Source organism: Tachypleus tridentatus, chromosome 8, assembly GCF_004210375.1.
Source record: "Tachypleus tridentatus isolate NWPU-2018 chromosome 8, ASM421037v1, whole genome shotgun sequence".
NCBI lineage: Eukaryota > Metazoa > Arthropoda > Merostomata > Xiphosura > Limulidae > Tachypleus > Tachypleus tridentatus.
The window spans coordinates 114728155-114750911 of NC_134832.1; the positions used below are offsets into that span (position 1 = coordinate 114728155).

General features: G+C 32.0%; 1 protein-coding gene and 1 pseudogene across 2 annotated transcripts in view; both read left to right on the forward strand.

Moving 5' to 3' along the window:
• Positions 1-4190, forward strand: part of LOC143223249 (microtubule-associated serine/threonine-protein kinase 3-like) — a 122582-nt pseudogene extending 118392 nt beyond the window's left edge. Inside the window, exon 24 of the transcript XR_013012786.1 lies at positions 1111-4190. The product of XR_013012786.1 is annotated as a microtubule-associated serine/threonine-protein kinase 3-like (transcript). The remainder of the gene's footprint in view (positions 1-1110) is intronic.
• Positions 4191-17851: 13661 nt separating this feature from the next.
• The window catches only part of LOC143223250 (glutamate receptor ionotropic, NMDA 3A-like), a 208691-nt gene continuing 203785 nt past the window's right edge, over positions 17852-22757 (forward strand). The window contains exon 1 of the mRNA XM_076450952.1: positions 17852-18527. Within this exon, the coding sequence (XP_076307067.1) occupies positions 18132-18527 (396 nt within the window). The 5' untranslated portion in view covers positions 17852-18131. The remainder of the gene's footprint in view (positions 18528-22757) is intronic.

Sequence of the window (22757 nt, forward strand, 5' to 3'; positions counted from 1 at the left end):
TTCCACCATAAAAGTATATTGTAATTCGAAGTTAAAATAGTACAGTCTGTGAAACGGTGCAGTTCTTGTTTGTTGATACGTTATGCTGGTTGGTGTCACTGGGTGTACTATGTTATTATGATTTCGTTGCTGAGGGCACTGTTTTAAGCAACATAGGTTTTCCGTGACTAGCTAGAATTAGATATTTATTTCAAATTAATATGTGTTAGATCTGGGCAGTATTACTACGATGTTGTAGAAAAGGGGACACTCTTTTGTTTGGCCTAGGTTTTACCACGAGCTTATGGTAATTTCTTATTCCATATCACTATTACTACATATTTGTTGTCGTTAACTTGTAGTTATTTCTCGTACCACACGAGTACGGTATACGCATTAAAAGTCAATGTTTAGTACCATATAGGTCTATTGTAACCAGTTGTTTAACGATCTCCTACACCGCATCAGAATGACATAATTAAAATGGAATCTGACATAAAATTTATTATCAGTAGTTGCAGTCACTGTACAACGTTTTATATTTTTGTACTAGAAGATACCTGGAACTTTTACTTATGAAACACATCTAGTGTATGCTAATAATTAATTTTTCGCCATTGATGTAGTGTAGTCGTCCTGTACGACAAACATCTTATTTCTAACAAATGGCAGCTCTGTGACAGTGTATATTCATTTATACTGCCACTATCAGATGATTTTCTGTTTTACTGCAATAATTACGTAATTTTTCAAAATATATAATCAGAGTTTCTGTGTTAGTTGCAAATATCTTACCGTTATACTTGTCACACAGATATGGTATTTCATTCTTACATTTATGGATTATCTTAAAAGTTACTAACATCTTGTGTGTTCAAGACGCTTTATGTTCTGTAATATTCTTAGATCTATAGATTAACTCTGATGTTTGTAAAATCACCGATTAACGTAGAAAACAGTTCTGTTAGGCTATAGATTGGAAATGACAGTTTGAAATAAACGTGATAGTGTCAGGGAAGTTATACAGTTGTGATATTATTGTTTACTACAATATGAAACAGTTTATCTTGAATAGCAATTTATTACTTAACCAGTAAATAAATCTCTCCAACTGAAAATTATTGTTTTTAGGCAGTTGATAACACTGGACCAGCCTTCGAGTCACAATTGAAACCTGGTGACCTGATAACCCACATAAATGGGGAACCTCTCCAGGGACTGGTCCACCACCAAGTACTGCAGCTAATCTTGTCTGGTGGAGACCGCATCACTATCCGCACGACACCACTGGAGAGCACTACCATAAAATCTGGAGGCCGTAAAAGGCATCCGTCTTCCATTAAGATGGTCCGTTGTCCAGTTACACGAAAGCGTTATGGTCAAGGAAAGAGAGAAGCACAATCTGACCGAAAACGACGAACCACTCTTCTTAGAAAGTTAAGTAACAAACGAGCTAGCGCCAATTTGCAACATTTGGTGTCCGTGTCGCCTCCTGTGTTGACTACTAGCCATAGTTTGCATTCATTAAGTAGAGGAGGCGAAGTTGTCCCTGGATCCCCTAAACGTAAAGGTCCACGATCTCCTTCGTCTAACAGATTGCGTTCAATATGTGAGTCTTCCTGCTCTACAGGAAACTCCTCTGGGAGCAATTCTTCCAGTTCTAGTATTCCAGGTTCTCCAATAGGTACTGCTAAGTTCCAGCGACCAAGCTCTCTGCATGGCCTTAAACACAAGTTAATTCAGACTTTCTGTTCTCTCGTCGTAAGTCAGTGGAACATTTGCCACTCTCTCCCTTAGTTCGCACTCTTTCGCCCTCCCCTCTACGCTCAACTTCTCCTTTAGCTTTTTTCTTGACCCATTACCCTATGTCTTCATCGCACACGATTTCTTCTTGTAGTACACTAACACCTGCAAATATAGATGAAAAGATTTTCATGCAACCGAAGAATGCTGAGCCTTGTTCTCCTCTTCTGAAGCGCGTTTTACCTCCGGATCGACTATGTTGTAAGTCTTCTGAAGCTAAGTTCAAACAAGAAAAAGCTGCACTTTCGTCATTACCCGTCACAAGTTCTCATGACTCTTCTATACCCAAAACTACTGAAACTCCTTCTTCCTTTTCTTCAAAGAAGGAATCCATATCAAAAACTATTAAATTCGAAGTGACCAGGGCTGAAATGGATGACAGTTACTTAAAATATTATTGTGGCTTGCAACAGGATGAAATCTCTAGAGCTGATTTTTCATTTCGTCATTCAGAAGTACCTGGCAGACATGGACTTTTCAGTGCCGTCCGTCAGATGAATAGGGATACTCATCAGCCTTGTAGCTTTAACTCAAAAGTTAAAACAGTGGATCAAAAAAGTGCAATTTTTTCTGAGACTGAAAAAGAACCATCGGCATTTCAGGTAATGAAAAATTCATCAGTCCGTGACTTTAAAGACAGAAGGTCAGGAATTCAAAATCATTCGCTTTCTGTGATTATTGAAGACGTCAGCCTGCAATCTGATAATACTCATCAAAGTAAGGAAGACGAACAATTGAAACCATTTATCAGCGTAACCATGTCCTCGTCCACAACTTCACAAGCCTTTGATCAGAAATTGGTTATAAAACAAAAATTAACAGATTCGTCAGTTCCGCTTAATATACCAACAAATAAGCTGTCAGTAAAAACACGTACTGAAGAAAAATCTTTACTTCCGCCTCTCACAATCGGTATCCAAAACATAACAATTCGTTCAATGAAAAGTAAAACGCCTTCTACGGCCAAATTAATAAATACAACAGAAGGCGTTTCAAAACCATTATGTGAAACGCCAAATACAAATTAAATTATATTGATCCAAAACTATTAAAGTATATATATATAATTCGTTCATCATATATAAAGTGTTTGCTTGTAAATACTAAATTGTTTTTTTAAAGACTATTTGAACTTTTAATTTATTTCTCGAGAAATAAATTTACATTTTCCAGGAGTTTTGTTGCGAAATGAACATTGGTGATAATTTTGTACGTGGTAACCGTTTCCTTAATGTGCTTGCATATGAAAGGTTAAAGTTATATTATTGTTTAATAGTCCATATTGTAAATACGTGTATTGTATATAATGTGTGTGTATTTATTTTTACCATATCTGTTGTCGATCATCAGGTCAAATGTACGTTTACGAACTTACAAAACTAAACTTCGGGGTTCTATTCTCCATTGTGTAATTTTGCGATAAAACAAACATCCAGCCAGTCTCTTTTGTTTTAATTGTTTCAACTTCTACAAAAACGGCATAAATAAAACAATAAAAAGTTTTCCCTTTTGTATTATGTCGCACTGGAAGCTTTTCTCCTTCTTGATTCACTCTTCATTTTCCAACCATATGATATCTTTCAATTTTTGTCAGTAATGACATTATCCCTGGTATATTTATTGTACGGTGTTTTAAACTGTTTAAACACATCTTGTAACGACTAACGTATGATGATGTACCTTCTGTATTCGGAGAAGAAACAGTATTGATATCAATAACCATTATTTGTATACTTTAAGATTTACTTTAGTGTGGTGACACGTCCAGAAAAGTAACATTCTTCATTTATATTATTTGTTCGAAATACGATACTTATTGTGATGAAAGATACTTGTAACAGAAATGGCGTTTTCCTTTACAATGTAATGGCTTGGACAGTTATATTACTGGAAAAAAATGTACAGTAAGATATGACTAAAATATACTCTAGAAAGCAACTGAAAAAATCCCAGCGAATAGTTGGGTTTGGCTGATAGATGTAAAATGATCGAAGTTGTGGTAAATTATTATAATCGTGTGTAGTTACACAGACTGAATCGCTACTTTTAATATTGATTAACGAAAGCCTTAGTCCAAATCTCGGATACAAATTATTGTAACAAACAATAATGACTGTGGAATATGAGTACCTTACTATCCTGATTGTCTGAAAAGGAAGTTAAAATAATGATAATAAAGCAGTAATTATACATTAAAATGTAAGTTTAAAATTTATCAGTTTCAACGATTAAGGTTAAAATGTTATTTTTCTTTTCAAACCTGACTAATTAGGGTTAACATAAAAGACTTAATGATGCCAAGTTAAAAAAGAAGACAACAGTTTTATTGTCAAAACATTTCTATTACTTTAACAACTTGAACAGAGGTAATTGTGAAAATATATGGATATCACAATAAGCTTTCTTTAGCAATGACAGTTTTGTTAAATTAATGTATTTGATATTGATTTTATATTACGAATACATATAATAAAGTCAGTTTCAACTTCAACTTCTGTTATATTAATACAATACATTAAGTTGTGATTTCTGTTTAAAAGTTACTTCTTTCTAATTATATTACAATTTTCCTGTGTAGACGTACAACCTGAATTAGGATATTTAAACAATATATAAATGCGCCGGTACTAAGGTAAAGAAAAATTAAAAATTTTAAATAAGTTGCGGGATATTTATCTTTATTCTTAGTTGCCTTAGATACCGTAGGAAATAAGTGGAAAAGCGGTTTTACTACAGCTTGTTACCATAGCAACTGATACCCAGGCATGAATGTTTCATTGGTGTGACGTGATTAGAATGACAAAGAAAGCTAAAGGAGCTTAGTCTGATCTCTTTCACTTACAGTTCAATGAAAAAGTTAAAAGCTTAAATCGTGTGATATTTGTTTTAATAAAGAATAGCGCATGGTTAATTGTTAGTGTTTACAAAGCATACTCAACGGCTACGCTTGTCAGTCACTTTGATGAAATGTTCTATATTTATTACAAATTTTATTGTTAGTTGTTGAAACTACTCCAGACATCTAGATATATTATTATGACAAAACGGGAGAGCATCATACTAACATATAAGAAGAGTTATCAACTAAAACTATATATATGTGTGATAAGGACGAGTTATTCAAACAACGAAATAGTTGGGTTTAACCTTACTACATAAGTACAAAAACTTTATTTAGCAATAATCTTATGTTTTAATAAAGTAAATGTTATGTGTGTTGTTATAACCTCTCACGTACTACAAGTATCCCTCCGCTTGAATATGTTTCTGTTTTAACTTTAGTATTTTAAATGTAAACAAAATATTTTACTCCAGTTAAAATGTTTGAGCGAATATTTGCGAATTTTGTTGTAATGAGCTAAAGTATTATATGCATGTTAAGAAATCCATAAATTTAGTATGTATACCATTTCTAAAGTATAACGATATATTCTTTTATAGCTATCATTTCAACAGTGTTTTAGGAATTTAATTTTGCTGAAAATTATGGAAACATAAAGACAAAAATGTTCCATACAGTTCTCTGTATTTTACGTCTATATTTCTTGGTCAAGAGATCCGACTTTTCAGTTAAAATGTCCTGTAAACAGCGCAATATTTAGAGTGTTGATGGGTATTAAAGTTGGAGTGTCGCTAATTGGTTCACATGAATTTATTTCATTCAAAGGCCTAGTTATCTGCCATAATATTATTACTTTCATTGAATTAGTACACTAAAGTACCCCTAGAGGACCCTCCTGCATGTTATGAATTTTTATTGAAAAATACCGCTGGATGTTTAAAAGTCGTAAATAAATTAATACCAGTAATACATTCTAACCTAAAGGTCCAGAGACCTTTATTTTAACACACTAGCCCTATTTTGATGGAAAGTAGCATATCTTAAACTAGAAATATAAATTGGTAATCTGTTATTTTGAAATGATGTTTGATACGCTTACACTCTGGCTTCGTATTATATATATTTTATCATACAAGCCATTCTATTTCACATATTTATTATCACCTATTTAGGTCATTCGTTTAGTGCATTACAAATAATTAAAGTGTAATGACAGTCTGTAAAATTCTAATTATGTTTTTGCTGAGCTACAGTTACTTGTGCTGATAAAGTTGACATATAATTTCATTATTCACGAAGTTTAACAATGAAAATCTCGTTTGTCACAGTGTTAAAGACACTCAATAGACTGAATGTTAACTTGTTGTATGATTATTTAAAGAAAAATTCTAGAGTTGTGTGTTCCACCGAGAGTTAAGTTAAGTTATTTAACAATGAAAATCTCGTTTGTCACAGTGTTAAAGACACTCAATAGACTGAATGTTAACTTGTTGTATGATTATTTAAAGAAAAATTCTAGAGGTGTGTGTTCCACCGAGAGTTAAGTATCGAACGTAATGACGTAAGATGTATTCTACATGATGTTGCTTTAATTTTACTTCATTACATTTATCAAAACTAACTGTTAATACTTCAAGTATTTTCAGTAAGATTGGCCTTGTGTACTTGAGGCTCTTTGGTGAATAATTTCAATTGTATTTTGCAAAATTTAACTAATTTGCCACCCTCCCCCCGACAACAGCGAATCAACGGACTTACAACACTAAAATCTGATATCCAATTGTGGTTTTGCTCTAAGATAAACAAACAAGTGTGTGTGTGTGTGTGTGAATTTTTTAGAGCAAAGCCACATCGGGATGTCTGCTGCGCACACCGAGGAGTAAACAAACGAAATTACATTCACAAGATAACAAGCAAAAAATACAAAATTATAAAAGAATAAAAGCGTTTTCTAAAAAACAAATTTGTATATCGTTTATCTCTTTTATAGTTTTAATTATTTTTTACTTAACGACGTTATGAAAACTGACTTCTAAAAATAATCCAACTTTAATCTCATGCACGATGCTACTTAAAATTGCAGTAAACGAACATAGCAACTACAAAACAAGACGTTTGAAACGTCCCTAATTTTGAAATGATAGAAGGACCGGCGTCCAGTAAACACCTACTACCGCCATCTCTTGGACGATTCTAATCGAACAATGGAATTTCACTGTCAGTCTTATAACACCCTCACAAGAGGAAAGTGTAGAATACATTTTTTGTTAGTTTTGGCGGTAAAAACAACCTCATATTCAGAGTTTGACAAGCTAACCACTGTACCTTGATATACATATATGTTTCTGTTGTTTATACACATTGCTCTTGATGTACATGTATGTTTCTATTGTGTTTATACAATGACCGGAATATACATGTATGTTTCTGTCGTGTATATACAGTGACCTTAATGTATACATATATTTCTATCGAGTACATACAGTGCGACCTGAATGTATGTATATATGTTTCTGTCGTGTATATACAGTGATCTTAATGTACATGTATGTTTCTATCGAGTATGTACAGTGACCTTAATGTACATATCGTTTGTATCGACTATGTTCAGGGACCATCATGTTTTTCTTTCTTGTATGTACAATGACGTCACGGTACATCAAAGTTTTCTCTTTTTTTTTTTTTATATTTGCAAAGGTTAAACTTTCAAAATCCATTAACTTGCTGTTAAAAAGCAAGAGCTGTTTTTCATGAATAACATTGTCAATACAGATATTTTGTGATTTCTTAGAAAACATTTAGTGTAATAGTATTCTCCTCTCTGTTTATAGACGTAATGAAACGTTCATCATCCTGCTAAACTGTACAGTTAACAGCACTTAGATATCTTTAGTATGGAGGTATTGTAAAGCTATTCAGCCCATGTTATTATTTTATAGTCACTAATGAATGTGAAATTTAGGCTGAAGTTTACGTCTCCCACTTCTTCTCTTTTGTTTATTGAGATGCTCTTGTAGAATTATTCCATAAAACTATATGGAAATAGTCGTTCTTAAGTGTAAAATGATGGGATAGAGGTAATGTAGCTTCTCAGTGCCATCCACCTATTACTTTTGGTTAGCTTACTACTTTCTACGACAACAGAACTTGACCCATGAACCATCGAATTCACAGTCCGAGTATATATTAATATACAATTCCTGTCTGTGATTAGTAAACCATAATACATATTTCAAACTTTACTTGTGTTACTTATTCCCAAAAAAGTATATTTTGTAATTCTAAACTTCAGTTGTGTTACTTATTCCCAAAAAAGTATATTTTGTAATTCCAAACCTTATGATAGAAATGAGCATTTTAAAAATATTTATTTAGTAATAACTATTTTCTTATATGTGACATTTTAAGAATACCTACAAAAGATTCGAAAGTTCTCGGAAACTTTGTTTTTGTCATTACAATCATCATAAATAGAACAAAACATTTTGACAATCGGTAACATCATATGTAAAATGCTCTTACTATCGATAGCACAGAATAAGAGTAAACCTGTCTAACCATTGGCAGAACAAGCTTTTGCGTAGTGTATGGTTACTAGTTACATAAGTTAAATCATCCACAGTATTAACGAAACGTCAAGTATTCTTATATTCCACAGCTCAAATCCTGAGAAACTAAAGTTTCTTTAACATTTTCTTCACGTTTATAAGCTGGAATGATAATTAACAGATGACCCCTTATAGATGCATGTTTGGAGCCATGATATTCCGAATTTAATTATCTTGTATTACATGAAAGAAAATCTGTATCTGAAACAATAAATTTGTTCAATTTGCTACACACTGATAATTCTACTCGCTAACTTTAAAAGTTATTATGAAGAGACATACGTTTTCGAATTATTTACCGCGTATGTGTCTTTATGAAACGTATTTGAATATAAATTTATATCAGTATAAAATGTTGCAAATTTCTTTGCTTCTCTATGAGTACGTATTTGAAATCACCTGAATATTATACCGTTTAAAACGATATTTAAAGTGAGAAGACAATGAAGAGTTCAATGGAAAGAGTCCTCATGACATTAATAAAAACCTCAACCACGTGTTTGTAGAAGGCTACCAAATGATAGGAATACATTGAATAGAGGGTATAGGTTGATTAGGCTTATCTTAACACATTAACTTGAGAAAACGGGTGGTTCTCGCTTATCTAACGATTCTGGAAAGCAGAAGTTTCGGACTAGAGGCGGAGATGCTTATATACTATCCATTCACGAAAAAGAACGGAAAAGAAACAGTGATTTGATGCCGTTTTTGATGTGATGATAACTAAGTATGTTAAGTTGAGCAAAAGGTAGACTGAGTAATAGTTTCTTTTGTTCATTGTTTACGAATACATTTTACCACCAAAAGTTTAACTTTTCAGAAACGTTTTTTCCTTACTGAAGTCATCTTAGTTGCAATCACTCAGTCATAAGTTTATATAGTATTTGTTTCTACATTAAATAAAATCTGTTATATTCCCTTACTTAAATTCCCATGGAGTTTATGTTTTTATCGAGGAAAGAAATTATTTTCACTGTGAAGGTGATTATTTTCTTAAACAGTAACAAAAAGTAGTAAAATCGTAAAATGTACGTCCTGTGGCCGCAAATATTTGTTTAATCGCTGATAGATTTTGCAGGTAACTTTACAACATTACAAAATACATTTATTTGGCGTAATTTTAATATTTAAAGTTTTATAAAAACGACAATTTAACATAATCTACCCTCTACAAATCGTTATCACCGTCGTAGCCGTATAGCTGAAAATGTAAGACATTAACAGCTTTCAACCGTCTTAACGTGTTCTGCTATGACAAAGTAAAAACCATTAGAAAACATTAATGTACTTAAGCGTCATGTGCGAGTATTCAAGATTCTAAGAACAAAGAAAGGTACTAAATCGAGTGCAGTACTCAGAACGTCAATGATAAGCTTACTATTTAATTCGAAACTAATCTCACATTCGCTATATCAGCATGAATTCTGTCCCTTATAAATAGATAACGCTTTCTATGATGATTTTTTGTTGTATTTCAGAATTTTTAGTGCATTTTAGAAGGATTTACACATTTTGATGAAAAGTTGAGAAAAAAAACCGATCTATATGCTCCATATACATATAAGAAATTATTATATATGTATATCTAGAGTATAAAGATAATTTTTCCTAATCTTTCTATGGTGGCTGATTTTAAAACAGATTTACTTTGGTTTCGTGTACAACGTTTTGTGGACTGTGTGTCAACTAATCTAGAGTATATGTTAACATTCAGCCCAAAAATTTCCTAAAAGAAGTTGCTGATAGGACAGAAAAGCTGTTAATAATGTTTTAACAGCCAAGCATTTAAAGTTAAAGATAATTCAATCAGAACAGTATGTTTTAAGAAATATGTGGCACTAAACAACAAATAGAGCAGCAGAATAAATATAATATTAAAAACGTCTGAAAATTTTTAGAATGAAGGTTTATAGTTTGTTTAATAAACAATCGCAAAATGTTCTTCTTGGCCTGGCATGGCCTAACGCGTAAGGCGTGCGACTCGTAATTCGCGGGTTCGCGCCCGCGTCGCGCTAAACATGCTCGCCCTCCCAGCCGTGAGGGTGTATAATGTGACGGTCAATCCCACTTTTCGTTGGTAAAAGAGTAGCCCAAGAGTTGGCGGTGGGTGGTGATGACTAGCTGCCTTCCCTCTAGTCTTACACTGCTAAATTAGGGACGGCTAGCACAGATAGCCCTCGAGTAGCTTTGTGCGAAATTCTTAAACAAACAAACAAATCCTAAACAAACAAAATGTTCTTATTGAGAAACATTCGTAAGACACCATAACCTTATTTAATGTAAGAGGCTCATGTTTTTTAGCTTTGATTATACCGGTTTCTAAACTTAAATATAAAGACATAGATACCTATAAAAATTTTTCTTCAGAAAGATATGTAACGTTATATATATATATGATACTAGCCTTATATAACGTTATATCTTTGTTTTTAAACCCAAAATTACAGAATTGGCTTCTCTGCTCTACCCACATTTGGTAACGAAACCCGATTATTCTCATAAGCCTACAGATTTCCCACTGAGTTGCAGTGAGGTAGCGTTATATCTATTTCTAACCTTAATATGTTATACTTATATACGTCTTTAAATTCAAAATAAGAAACTTATATCTGGATTAAATGTATACAGAAAGATTTACTGGTATCGAATTAAAATATATAGACAAATGTAATGAAATAATGCTAACATTTATTAAAATATATGTTGGTAAATAAGTTGTGTGGATAAAAAAAAACGGTCGTAGACAAATTAACGATATAAAGTAAATATGTATGGTTCGACATAGCGATTATAAAATTATGGTTATAGATGTAGATTACGCTAATACATACCAAAAGATAATAGCGATACAGAGTGAAAACTTAAATTCACGCTTCACGAGATATTTTGTTCTTAAGTTTCTTCATGGTTAGTTTCTTACAGCTTTCCAATTAGACGTAAATAAAAAAACAAAACAAAAACTGACTTTTGTCTGCCGCAAATCACTACCCAGGAGGTCTTTCGTTCGATACCAGAACTAACTCATTAGTTCTCTGCAATCAAGCGTGATTTCATTATTTTTAAGCCTAAAAATCTTTAGTGCTTCGCCATCCTTGTTTTTCACCTCCGCATATCCAGTTATTTAGATAGATGTAGTGCCATAAGGTTTATTTATAGACATATTTTATAAAATAAGATTGTAATTGATAGAAAAATATAACAATTTAAGATGTGTAAATAAACAATATTATATTAAAATGTAACCATGTATTTGACGTATTTTAGCCCATAGCAAGAATAATTTTTTTATGGAATTGTTGAAAGCAGTAGATAAACAATGTGTTTTAATTCCTTTAACTACTAATGATCAAATAAACAAATAAAACTACCTTTAAAAGCAACTAAATACCTCAGTGGCTTTCCTCCAGCCACAGACATCTAACAAAGGTATCTGTTAGATACCTTTACACGGCTTTACACGGCAACCTGACATGTCAAACAAATGTTTGGTAAGCACGTGTATCTCTCTCATTCTCTCAGTGTACATATATAAATGCCAGATAAAAGTTGAACTTCATGACGTCATATAATGAATTATATTATTATTCTCTATTAACCACTGCCTTTTGAGCTACATAATACAGATATTTAAGAGTGCTTCACTGACTTTTGTTTCCAACATTTTATTTCATATTTTGTTTTTAAGTTAATATCATTGTAATGACAGAAAAAGTTAGTGTTAGACCGTTACTCACTTTGTTTTAAATGAAGCATTACGTATATTTTAGCTCAACTTAGAGCATGTGCTAAAATAAGAAAGAAATAACTACAACAAAAGAAAAAACAGGTCGAAACAAGTGTTCTAAAAAAATAGTTCTCTATTTACTTTGACAACAGAGTAAATAATCGAAAGGATGTGTGATAGTTGGTCCCCCAGTGGGACAACGCTAAGCTAAACGGGCTTGCAATGCTAAAATCCAGTTTCGACTCTCCGCGGTGGACACAGCACATATGCAACTATACTTTTCCTCTACAACAAGAAAATCTAGTCTGATATACTATGAATATTTTTTTTCTGTTCACATATTAAACTACCTAACAAAGAGGGTCTCATATTGCAATAAAAGGTTTGACTGTTTTGAATTTTGCACAAAGCTACACGAGGACTATATGTATTAGCCGTCCTTAATTTAGTAGCGTAAGACTAGAGAAAAAGCAGATAATCATCACCACCAACCGCCAACTTTTGGGCTACTCTTTCATCAACGAATAGTGGGATTCACTGCACATTATAACACCCCTACGTCAGAAAGAGCAAGCATGGTTGGTTTTACAAAGATTCGAACCCGTGACCGTCAGGTTACGAATGTAGCGTCCTGACCACCTGGCCCTGCCAGGCATTCAGTAGGAAAATTATAATTAGTAAGAATCATAAGAGCTAAATATATAAAAACCTGGATGGAACGTATTCAGAATGTCAGATTATGGATGTAAAGTTGTGTGGTACACGTCTCATTCCCGCAACAGAAGATTTTAAAAAAAAGTGCTCAGCACTTTGGAGCTGTGAATGCGTTATTAAAATAACGGTAAAATCGAACTCTTCGATTTCACAAAAACAATCAAGGTTTAATAATGAATGGCGTTCATTAACTGCTTTCCACTTATTTTATCACTTCAGAATTAGGGATGGCTAGAGCAGGTAATTTTTATGTCACTTTGCAATTAATTTATTAAAGAAAAAATTAACTGTTTCGAGTAAATATAATTCTCACATTAGTCACATAGTTAATTAATTAATAGTAATGTTAGGCTACGTGTACTTAATAACAGGTACTCTAATATCATGCAATAAAAGTGTTTGATCTAAACTCTTAAGAAAGGCATTTTCTTTTGAACTTGTAATCGTTAAGGAATAGAACTGTTAATCTAGATTAGCTTGTATATACACACTATTACATATAATTTATCTCGCACCAGTCTCCGATTTATTACATTACGTATTACAATTTGAAAGTCCTGAAATTTTAATTTTAATTTAGAATTAATTGAATGACAATATGTATCAAATTTATTGTATTTTTCAAAAAGATTGATACACACAATTTTATTTCTCAACACAAAAATATTTTAATATACCGACAACAGTACAATTTATAATAACGGTTATTACAAATAATGATTTATATACAAAGGTTTTACATACTTACAAATAATACTGAGTCTTCTATCCGGTCTAGAAATTAATATTTTATCGACGGTTCGCGATGAGCAAATTAATTCTTTGTGGATACACAGGTGCACCTAAGGAGCTTGGAACCTAGGTAGCCTCTTCACACGTGTGTTCTTTTGTGTTTTTTTTACTAATCAAAATATTTAATGTTCTCGTAGAAATACTAAGGTCAGAAGTCAATTCATTGAAGTTAAACTGTTTGTAATGCTCGAAATCTATAAATGCGTCTGGTCAAATATCTCTAGTTTTCCGATTAATAAGCGTCTATCACAGTTATAGCTTCTGAGACTCATAGAATACTGACTGTAGTACACTACCAACGTGTTGCATTGATTACCGTTTATAAGCTACAGAGAAGAATTTCTAGAAATTTCAACTAAGACAACAATACTGATATTTTACGTACAACGTACATTGTTGATTTTTACGCTCGAGAATCTTCTACAAATTAAGAAAATAGGGACTTTCACAATACACTTTTAACAATATAAGTTACATGGATTTTGAAGTATATATTTAACTAAAACAAACGTCGATATTAAAATAAATATATATTAGTAAATGCGTTACAACACTCAAATATCTGTGTTGTCAGTTAACACTTCTGACGTAATCCCAGACATTTATTAAAGAGCTTCACGAATGTAAAGAAATACACACTTAAAGAAACCTTTTCATTTTTTTCTTAACAAGAGTTCAATGTTCATTTTGAAGTGAAAAAACAAAGAACATAAATAGTTATAAAATATATAATAGATATTCTGTTTTTTATAAATATAATTTTGTTGCCAACTACGTGTTGAAAACGTAAAGAATAAATAAACATTTACGTTTAGGGAAGATCTAACATGATAATTATCCTCGTTTTCACACATAAACATGCGCGCGCATACAATATACTTATGTAGAGGGAATATACATACTATCCCTGGTGAGATAACAAAGGTTATTATAATATAGTCTTCAGACAACGTTGTATCTCTAGACATTACTTTACCATAGTACGTTTACATGTTTTCGTAAAACTCTTATTGTTTTTAATGTGTTTGGTGTTTTTTTTCGTAAGTTGAAATGAGCCTTGGACTGTTTATTGGACGGCCAATTTTGCAATTTTTTCCTGACCACAATAAATATATTACATAAGTAAGTCAGTTAAAATCTTAGTTTTTGAAGAATAAGTCCTGTACAGGATCTTAAATATTAAAATAAACTCCAAAAACAAAACTACTGACTTTCATTGTTATCTTTTCTCTGTCAATATCAGGATCAAACAAAACGTTGTTACAACGCTGCAACATCTCCCAATAAACCATATGATTTTTGGAGGGAAGGTTAATGTATGTTTTAATATTTAAAAATAAAAGATCAGCGATGTCTAATATCAACAGAAACGCCGTCTTACAGGTAGCTGTAAAGCTGTTGTTTACAAATTTATTTAAAAGGTGGACACCTACACTAAACAATCTTTTCTATAAGAGACCAAACTGTAATAAAACTTTGATAGAAACTTCCCCTTATGATTTTGAAAAATCGTTCGAAGATCCAAATCGGACATTAGCCGTGGAAAGAGTTTTGCGCATACATGGACATTAGTTTTATGTATATATAGATAGATGACATAGGCCTGCGAATGTAAACTTCATAAAAGCTGTTTTGATTTCAATAACGAATATTCCGCTGTTCAGCTACGCAGATCTCGAAAATAATTTTAATGTTTTTCTATCACAAACAGAGAAAAAAAGAAAAACATTTTTAAACTTACTTAGACTAAATTATTATTTCGTTTACCACCATGAACATTTTTTATTATTAGGTTTGTTAACAAAAGCACAAAAAACTGAAGAAAACAGAAAGAAAACAGATGTCAAATGAACATACATTTCATTCAACCTGATTTTACGTAATTGTAAAATATACATCTTTTAGTCTTAAAAATGCGTGTTGTGGTCTTTCTTTTATGTATTGCGTTCTGGCATTTTGCGAAAAATTTCAACATGATAGAGAAAAATGGATATCATTTTGGGAGTCAGCATACGGGAATTACTGTATAACAGGTGAACATTTCAAGAGAATAAAACCATCGCAGGCCTACGTACTGGATTTGTTTAAAATGTCGGACTATGAACTGTGAGCTATGCAATAGAACTAGTTTTACAGGGGCCAAGAAAAAGACACAAACAAAAATTAAATATCATAACAAATTGAAGCATTCTATTTAACCTCTCTTTTTAATTATTAAACTATTATAAAACCGTCATGTCTTTCAACATAGGTCAAAAAGTATTATCGTATACACCAAATAGATTTTAGGACGTATATGTTTCACGGTTTGTGTGAGGGTATGTGCCTTCTATCTTAACATTGGAATCAAAATACCGTATTTGAAGGATACAGTATCGGCAGTCTCAGTTAAGCCTTTGCAATAGGCAGTTTATGCGTACATATGACGTTTTCTCTACAATGTTTAATGAAGTGAGTATAATCTCCTCCCACTTTTAAAATAAATTCAAGTTCTATGATATCACATCTAGATGTAGGCGAACATTGATGTATTGGTGATTACATGATTTTAATTTTCAAAAGGTCTTAACTGAGTACTGGGTTAGTACTGAACGACCTCTATAAAGCTCACATTGATTTTAAAATGTATTTTTAAACACTAATGAACAAATCAAGGAAGTTACGATTCGTGATGACGAGAAACCAACCTGAAGTAAAAATGTATCTCAGGACGGTTGGTATGGGTATTACCACTTACTAATAAAGCACAGAACAACGTTTCGACCTGAAGATGACCTAAGAAAGTTGTTCTCTGCTTTATTTTGGTAAAAGTGTTAATACCCATACCAGCTGTCCTGAGATACAAGGAAGTTACATGTATTAAAGATTAATAGATTGGTATGATTAGTGGTAAGCGATAGTGTTTCCATGGTTTAAGAAAAAGCAAACTATTTTTTTTAATGTCGTTTGAAAAACCTGTATATCCGCAAATAATGGTATAACTAGTTTTGAACTTTTTGTGGAATGTAGTAAATCAAGATGTGTCTGTTTACTTTCCATTCATTGGTGTTTACAATAAACAAGAAGAAAACAACGGTAAGTATAAACATACTTAGACTAGATTTCATATTTTAGAAGTATTAATAGAACATTTTAAGAAAATCATATTAAAATCGTTGCTATTAATTTTTTGTATATAATATGTATGAGACGTCAACAGATGTATTTATAAATTTATAACACTTTCTTATTGTTGTAATGGAAAACCCTGATTTTATAAACATGCGATACATCATGTTAAGGCGCTAATTTCATCAATGCTGATAGATGATACGAGATGAAACGTTAAGATAGACATTTTTAACATCTTCTATACTGTGTCAGCTTTCCAAGACTTACGGAGAGAAAATACGAGGGAAAAGTCAAAAACGATAATGTGAAAGATACACATTATCATGGAAAACAAAGATATAAATTAATTGAATTATATATTAATTTGTTTTGTTTTTCTGAAAAACGTTACAACGGTTAAAAATAGTGATAAAATTATTTTATTGGGTTTCATTTCTTGATATGTCTATAGTTAGTTAACTAGGTTAAACGGTTCCCTATTAAATTGTTTAGTTAACAGTGTTTACTTTTCGTGGTGTAGCACGTGTCAATGGAATGTTGCTAACAACTAAAGTGGGTCAAGCCGTGTAAGAATAGCTTAAATTAACTGTCAAATAAAATTCAGTGATTCACTAAACAGTTCTCGCTAATGGTTGGTTATTGTAAAGTCAGAAAATCAATTTGTTTAGCGCCTGTGTTTTCTAACGTGTATTAGTACGCATGCGCTATACGACAGTATAGACAATGAGAAGAGATTTGTCGGTATTTATGTTTAAAAAATCGTAAAACGAATCATTATACAGTTTTATTTTCATCTGTAGCGATGCATTATTAACTAATTGGGTTATAAATAAAAAATGAATTGTTAATACTGTTAATACTTTAAGGTATGTTGAATTGACGTCAGCGATGTAAACAGTTCTTTCGTTAATCCATTTGGAATAATTTGATCAATGTTGATAAATAAGGCTAGATCAAAACGCTGCTGAAGATTTTTTTAACATTGTCTATTCTGAATCAGCTTTCAAAGACGTACGTAGAGAAACAGGATGTGTTTGTTTGATTGGTTGAAGGAAATTTCCGGAATCTTTAAAGAGCGCGTGTCGTTTTTTCTTCCGGTATAATTAAAACGTTGCTAATTCCATAAGCGATGAATTTCAATAGCAGAGCCTAACAACTTGGCAAGTCTGGGCGTCCTTTCGGCGAGCTACATAGTGACACCAACTTTAAGGAGACTTAGTCAACGATCAAATCGATTAGAACGTCTTTGAGACATGCGCAGCTGCGCTAAATTTCTGGCATAACAGCGCGAGGGCTCTTCCTATGATACAGTAGGTTCGCCATGCGTTTGTGAAGGAACGCCACTTTTCAAGGTGTCGTCTTTGAGATATAAGAAGGAATACTCTCCCTGTTTCAGTTCAGGTGTGGCTTTATTATTCATACTAAGTCGCCACGTCGGGATGCCGTCCCCAAACAACGGTAGATAGGCATCGCCGAATGGCACATCCTGGCCCTTCTGCCTGTTTAGCGTGCCTAGGGCTGCTACAGGCAGGGTTTCGGAATTGTTGCCGTCCTGTCGATGAGACCCGTGCTAGAGGAGAGTATGGTATATTGGTCTGTTTTGACGCTTCTTTTATACCTAACCGGCCGTACTACGGGGCTGGTCTTGCCTCTACTCGCAGCCTTTCCCCCAGCCTCGGCCCCACAGCTGGGACGTGTGCTCCGAAGAGCTATGGGAGAGGCAGACAGCAAACTAGGAGCGAAAAACATAACTCTCTTGACCCGGTGGGTCACCCTACAAAACAACACCCAATCAACTATTAGTGTTCTATGTGAGGCAATAGAGAGGAACAGCCCGGCTTTGATTATGACCTTCGTTGACCGGCCTGTATCGTTTTTTCCGTCGCTTATCGCAGGATATGCAGGTGCTCCTCTCATAGGTATGACTTCAGGCTACGTTGATCAGGCGGCAAAGGTAAGGTGTAGTGTCTCTGTAGTATAGTACGGAGCTACAGATATTGATATGAATTTAACATAAAACAAAGCTAACAAGCTTACCAATACAAGAAAATTAGGAGTAAAAACTACTCGTAACCATAGGGAAAAAATACAGTCGCCTTTATCGTATACATGCCACAGTGAAACAAACAAAAAATCACTTCCTGTTTGTACTTTACTTCAAAGTTCTTAAACCATTTTAACCAGTACAGGAAAAAACCTTAAACCCTTTGTTTTAATACAAAAGGTGTTATTAGGAAGGTTATTTAAAACAAGATAAAATTATTAAAATATTTATATCGCTACATATGATATTAATAAGCTATTTCTATCATTACAGATAAGTGGGGATGTTGTACATAATTGTACTGAATCATACATATTTAGTAAACCTATTTGAACTATGGGTAGAATTATTGTTTAAGTTATATCACTAAAGGCGAGATCATTAAGCTCTTTTTGTCATCACGTAAGAGATTATTAACCTTTTTGTATCATTGTTGGTGGAATGTTTGAGTTTTGTGTATACACGCAGCATACACAGTTACGATAAATAAAGTAAGTTAAAATCCTGAAGTTACGATAATAAAGTATCATTACAATGTAACATGGGGAAATTCTAAATGATTAACTTTTTGTATTGCTTTAGAAGAAATTATTAAACCCTTTGAATGAACAAATAAAGTAAAACAAAACATCTAAAACTGATGTGTTAAAGAACTGTATTAACGACGCCAACCTTTCCCTAGAATTAACTTTGTATAAATACCAATGTCGTTTATGTAATTCTATTATACCCCGCTTTCAAGTGTTGTTTTACTGTATTTATTTCAAAAAGTCATGGATAACTCCAGATCACGAGGTATTAACTTTAAATGAATGATATGAACCAGTGTTTTAAACATGTTTTTTGAAACCATAACACTTGGAAATCGATATGTTAGTGTGCGTGGAAACTTTAACATGTTGATGTTAATTCTTAGATCCTTGCTGACATTATGTGCCTATGTAAAATATCTACTTTACTCGTGAGTTTCAGTAAATCATGTTAAATACAGCGAGAAATCCGGTGATCGTTGTTTTGGTTTAAAAGTTAGTATATTTGTTAAATTACAACATTAAAAAAGCCTAATTATGATCTTGCTTGTCATATACTCTGTACAAAAATCACTAAGGAAGACATATATATATATATATGTATAATAAAAGTTTTGTTGACGAAATGTCTGTTTATTTTGTTATGGTTGTTGAAAATTATATCTTTATGATTAAATTCTACTAAAAAACATGAACAGCTTAAGAGCACGAACTTAATAAAGGCTGAATGAAATTCAGCTAAATTTAATCATAAATGTCTATTTACCGTAAGGCCTTCATATGCGACATATTAAAAAATACAATACTAATGGCTAGCAGATGAAATTTTACACAGTACTTTAAGACTGGGCAGGCTGGAAATGAGTCAGATCAGCGTAAGTTGATGGGAAGTGTAATTTAATTACCAATAATAATAATAAACGTATTTTCTGGATAAAACTTCATAAGCGCCATCAGATTACTATTCGTGGTAAGAATAAATTTTCTAGACATTTAGAGAAACAGAAGAGAAAATATTATCCATGATTTTTTAAATTTTAAAACATTATCGTTACCTCTTTGTTATATCTTTATATACTTTATAATGCATCTTGCCACAATCTGTGTCTTGTTTGGAAAGAGAAACTTATAAGTGTTAGTGTTACAGTAGTGTTTAAACACACTAGACACTGTAAACTTGCTTTAATATTCTTCTATCAGTAACATTTAAACCATACAACATCGAACGTTATATCAACAAAAACTTGCGCTCTATATTTATATTGGGGTATACCATTTGTTTCACAAGCGGCAACTATATAGGAAATCATCCCCCGTATTTCGGGACTTTTGGGTTTTATACATACCATATACCAGAACTTATAAGGTTATATATATATATACCATATACCAGAACTTATAAGGTTATATATATACATACCATATACCAGAACTTATAAGGTTATATATATACATACCATATACCAGAACTTATAAGGTTATATACATACATACCATATACCAGAACTTATAAGGTTATATATATACATACCATATACCAGAACTTATAAGGTTATATATATACATACCATATACCAGAACTTATAAGGTTATATACATACATACCATATACCAGAACTTATAAGGTTATATATATACATAACATATACCAGAACTTATAAGGTTATATACATACATACCATATACCAGAACTTATAAGGTTATATATATACATAACATATACCAGAACTTATAAGGTTATATATATACATACCATATACCAGAACTTATAAGATTATATATATATATATACCATATACCAGAACTTATAAGGTTATATATATATATATATATATATACCATATGTCAGAACTTATAAGATTCCATATACTCATATATAGAGTTAAGTATTCTATAACAATGGACCTACGTATCAAAACGTTAAGAACCGAAGAATTCTTCCACATTTAAGTTATCCTGATAAAATATCTATGATTCATTAACCACTTTTAAGGATTTCTACGGCAATACCTGAGTTTGCTCATAAAAGAAAAAAAATCCTTTCATGAGAAATGTGAGAAGAGTATGCATCCCTGTTTTACCCCCTTAGTAAGTGGGTCAGCTACATGTTCTAATAGACGTTTTATCGAACACTAAGACATTCACTAATATCACTCTGTGTTCTATCTGTAAGAGTTGTGAGGAATATATTGTCAAATATAGTGTATGATTGAAGTTTGGGACATATTAGCAGATAGAATAATGTGTTGTTCATAGAGAATAGTCAATTAATAGTTAGGGAACAGGTTTGTTTGGGTTTTGTTAATACATATAATTTTGTATTATGTATCATTAAAATAGTATGGGGTTATAAATTTCAAGTTAGATTTAGCTCTAGGATGTGACTCAAGATACATTGATATAATGTATAACAGTTATAATTTAAAACAGTTTATAAACTTGTTTCTTTTTATTTTACTTTTTGTTGTTTTTCAGGGTAAGTGAAATACAAGACAAAAACTAGTGGATAACACTTCAAGGTCACATGAAAAAAAAACGTTTTTGACGACGTCACAGTATTTTGTTTTCACATGATATAATATGAAATAATTCTAATTCGTAGAAATACAAATAAGTAAAGTAAATAAAAATCCTGAAGTTACAATAAATAAAGTAATGTAAAATCCCAAAGTTACGATAAATAAACTAAGGTAAAGTCCTGAAGTTACGATAAATAAAGTAAGGTAAATTGCTCAAGTCACAATAAATAAAGTAAGGTAACGTCCTGAAGTTACAATAAATAATGTAAGGTAAAGTCCTGAAGTTACAATAAATAAAGTAAGGTAAAATCTGAAGTTACAATGATTAAAGTAAGTTAAAATCCTGAAGTTACAATGAATAAAGGTAAAGTTCTGAAGTTACAATAAATAAAGTAATGTAAAGTTTTGAAGTCACTAAAAATAAAGTCCTAAAGTTACAATAAATAAAATAAGGTAAATTCCTCAAGTCACAATAAATAAAGTAAGGAAAAGTCCTCAAGTCACAATAAATAATGTAAGGTAAAGTCCTCAAGTTACAATAAATAAAGTAAGGTAAAATCCTGAAATTACGATAAATAGAGTAAGGTAAAAACCTGAAGTTACGATAAATAAAGGAAGGTAAAGTCCTGAAGTTACAATAAATAAAGTAAGGTAAAATCCTGAAATTACGATAAATAGAGTAAGGTAAAAACCTGAAGTTACGATAAATAACGGAAGGTAAAGTCCTGAAGTTACAATAAATAAAGGTAAAGTCCTCAAGTTACAATAAATAAAGTAAGTTAAAGTCCTCAAGTTACAATAAATAAAGTAAGTCAAAGTCCTCAAGTTACAATAAATAAAGTAAGTTAAAGTCTTGAAGTTACAATAAATGAAGTAAGGTAAAATCCTGAAATTACGATAAATAGAGTAAGGTAAAAACCTGAAGTTACGATAAATAAAGGAAGGTAAAGTCCTGAAGTTACAATAAATAAAGGTAAAGTCCTCAAGTTACAATAAATAAAGTAAGTTAAAGTCCTCAAGTTACAATAAATAAAGTAAGTTAAAGTCCTCAAGTTACAATAAATAAAGGTAAACTCCTCAAGTTACAATAA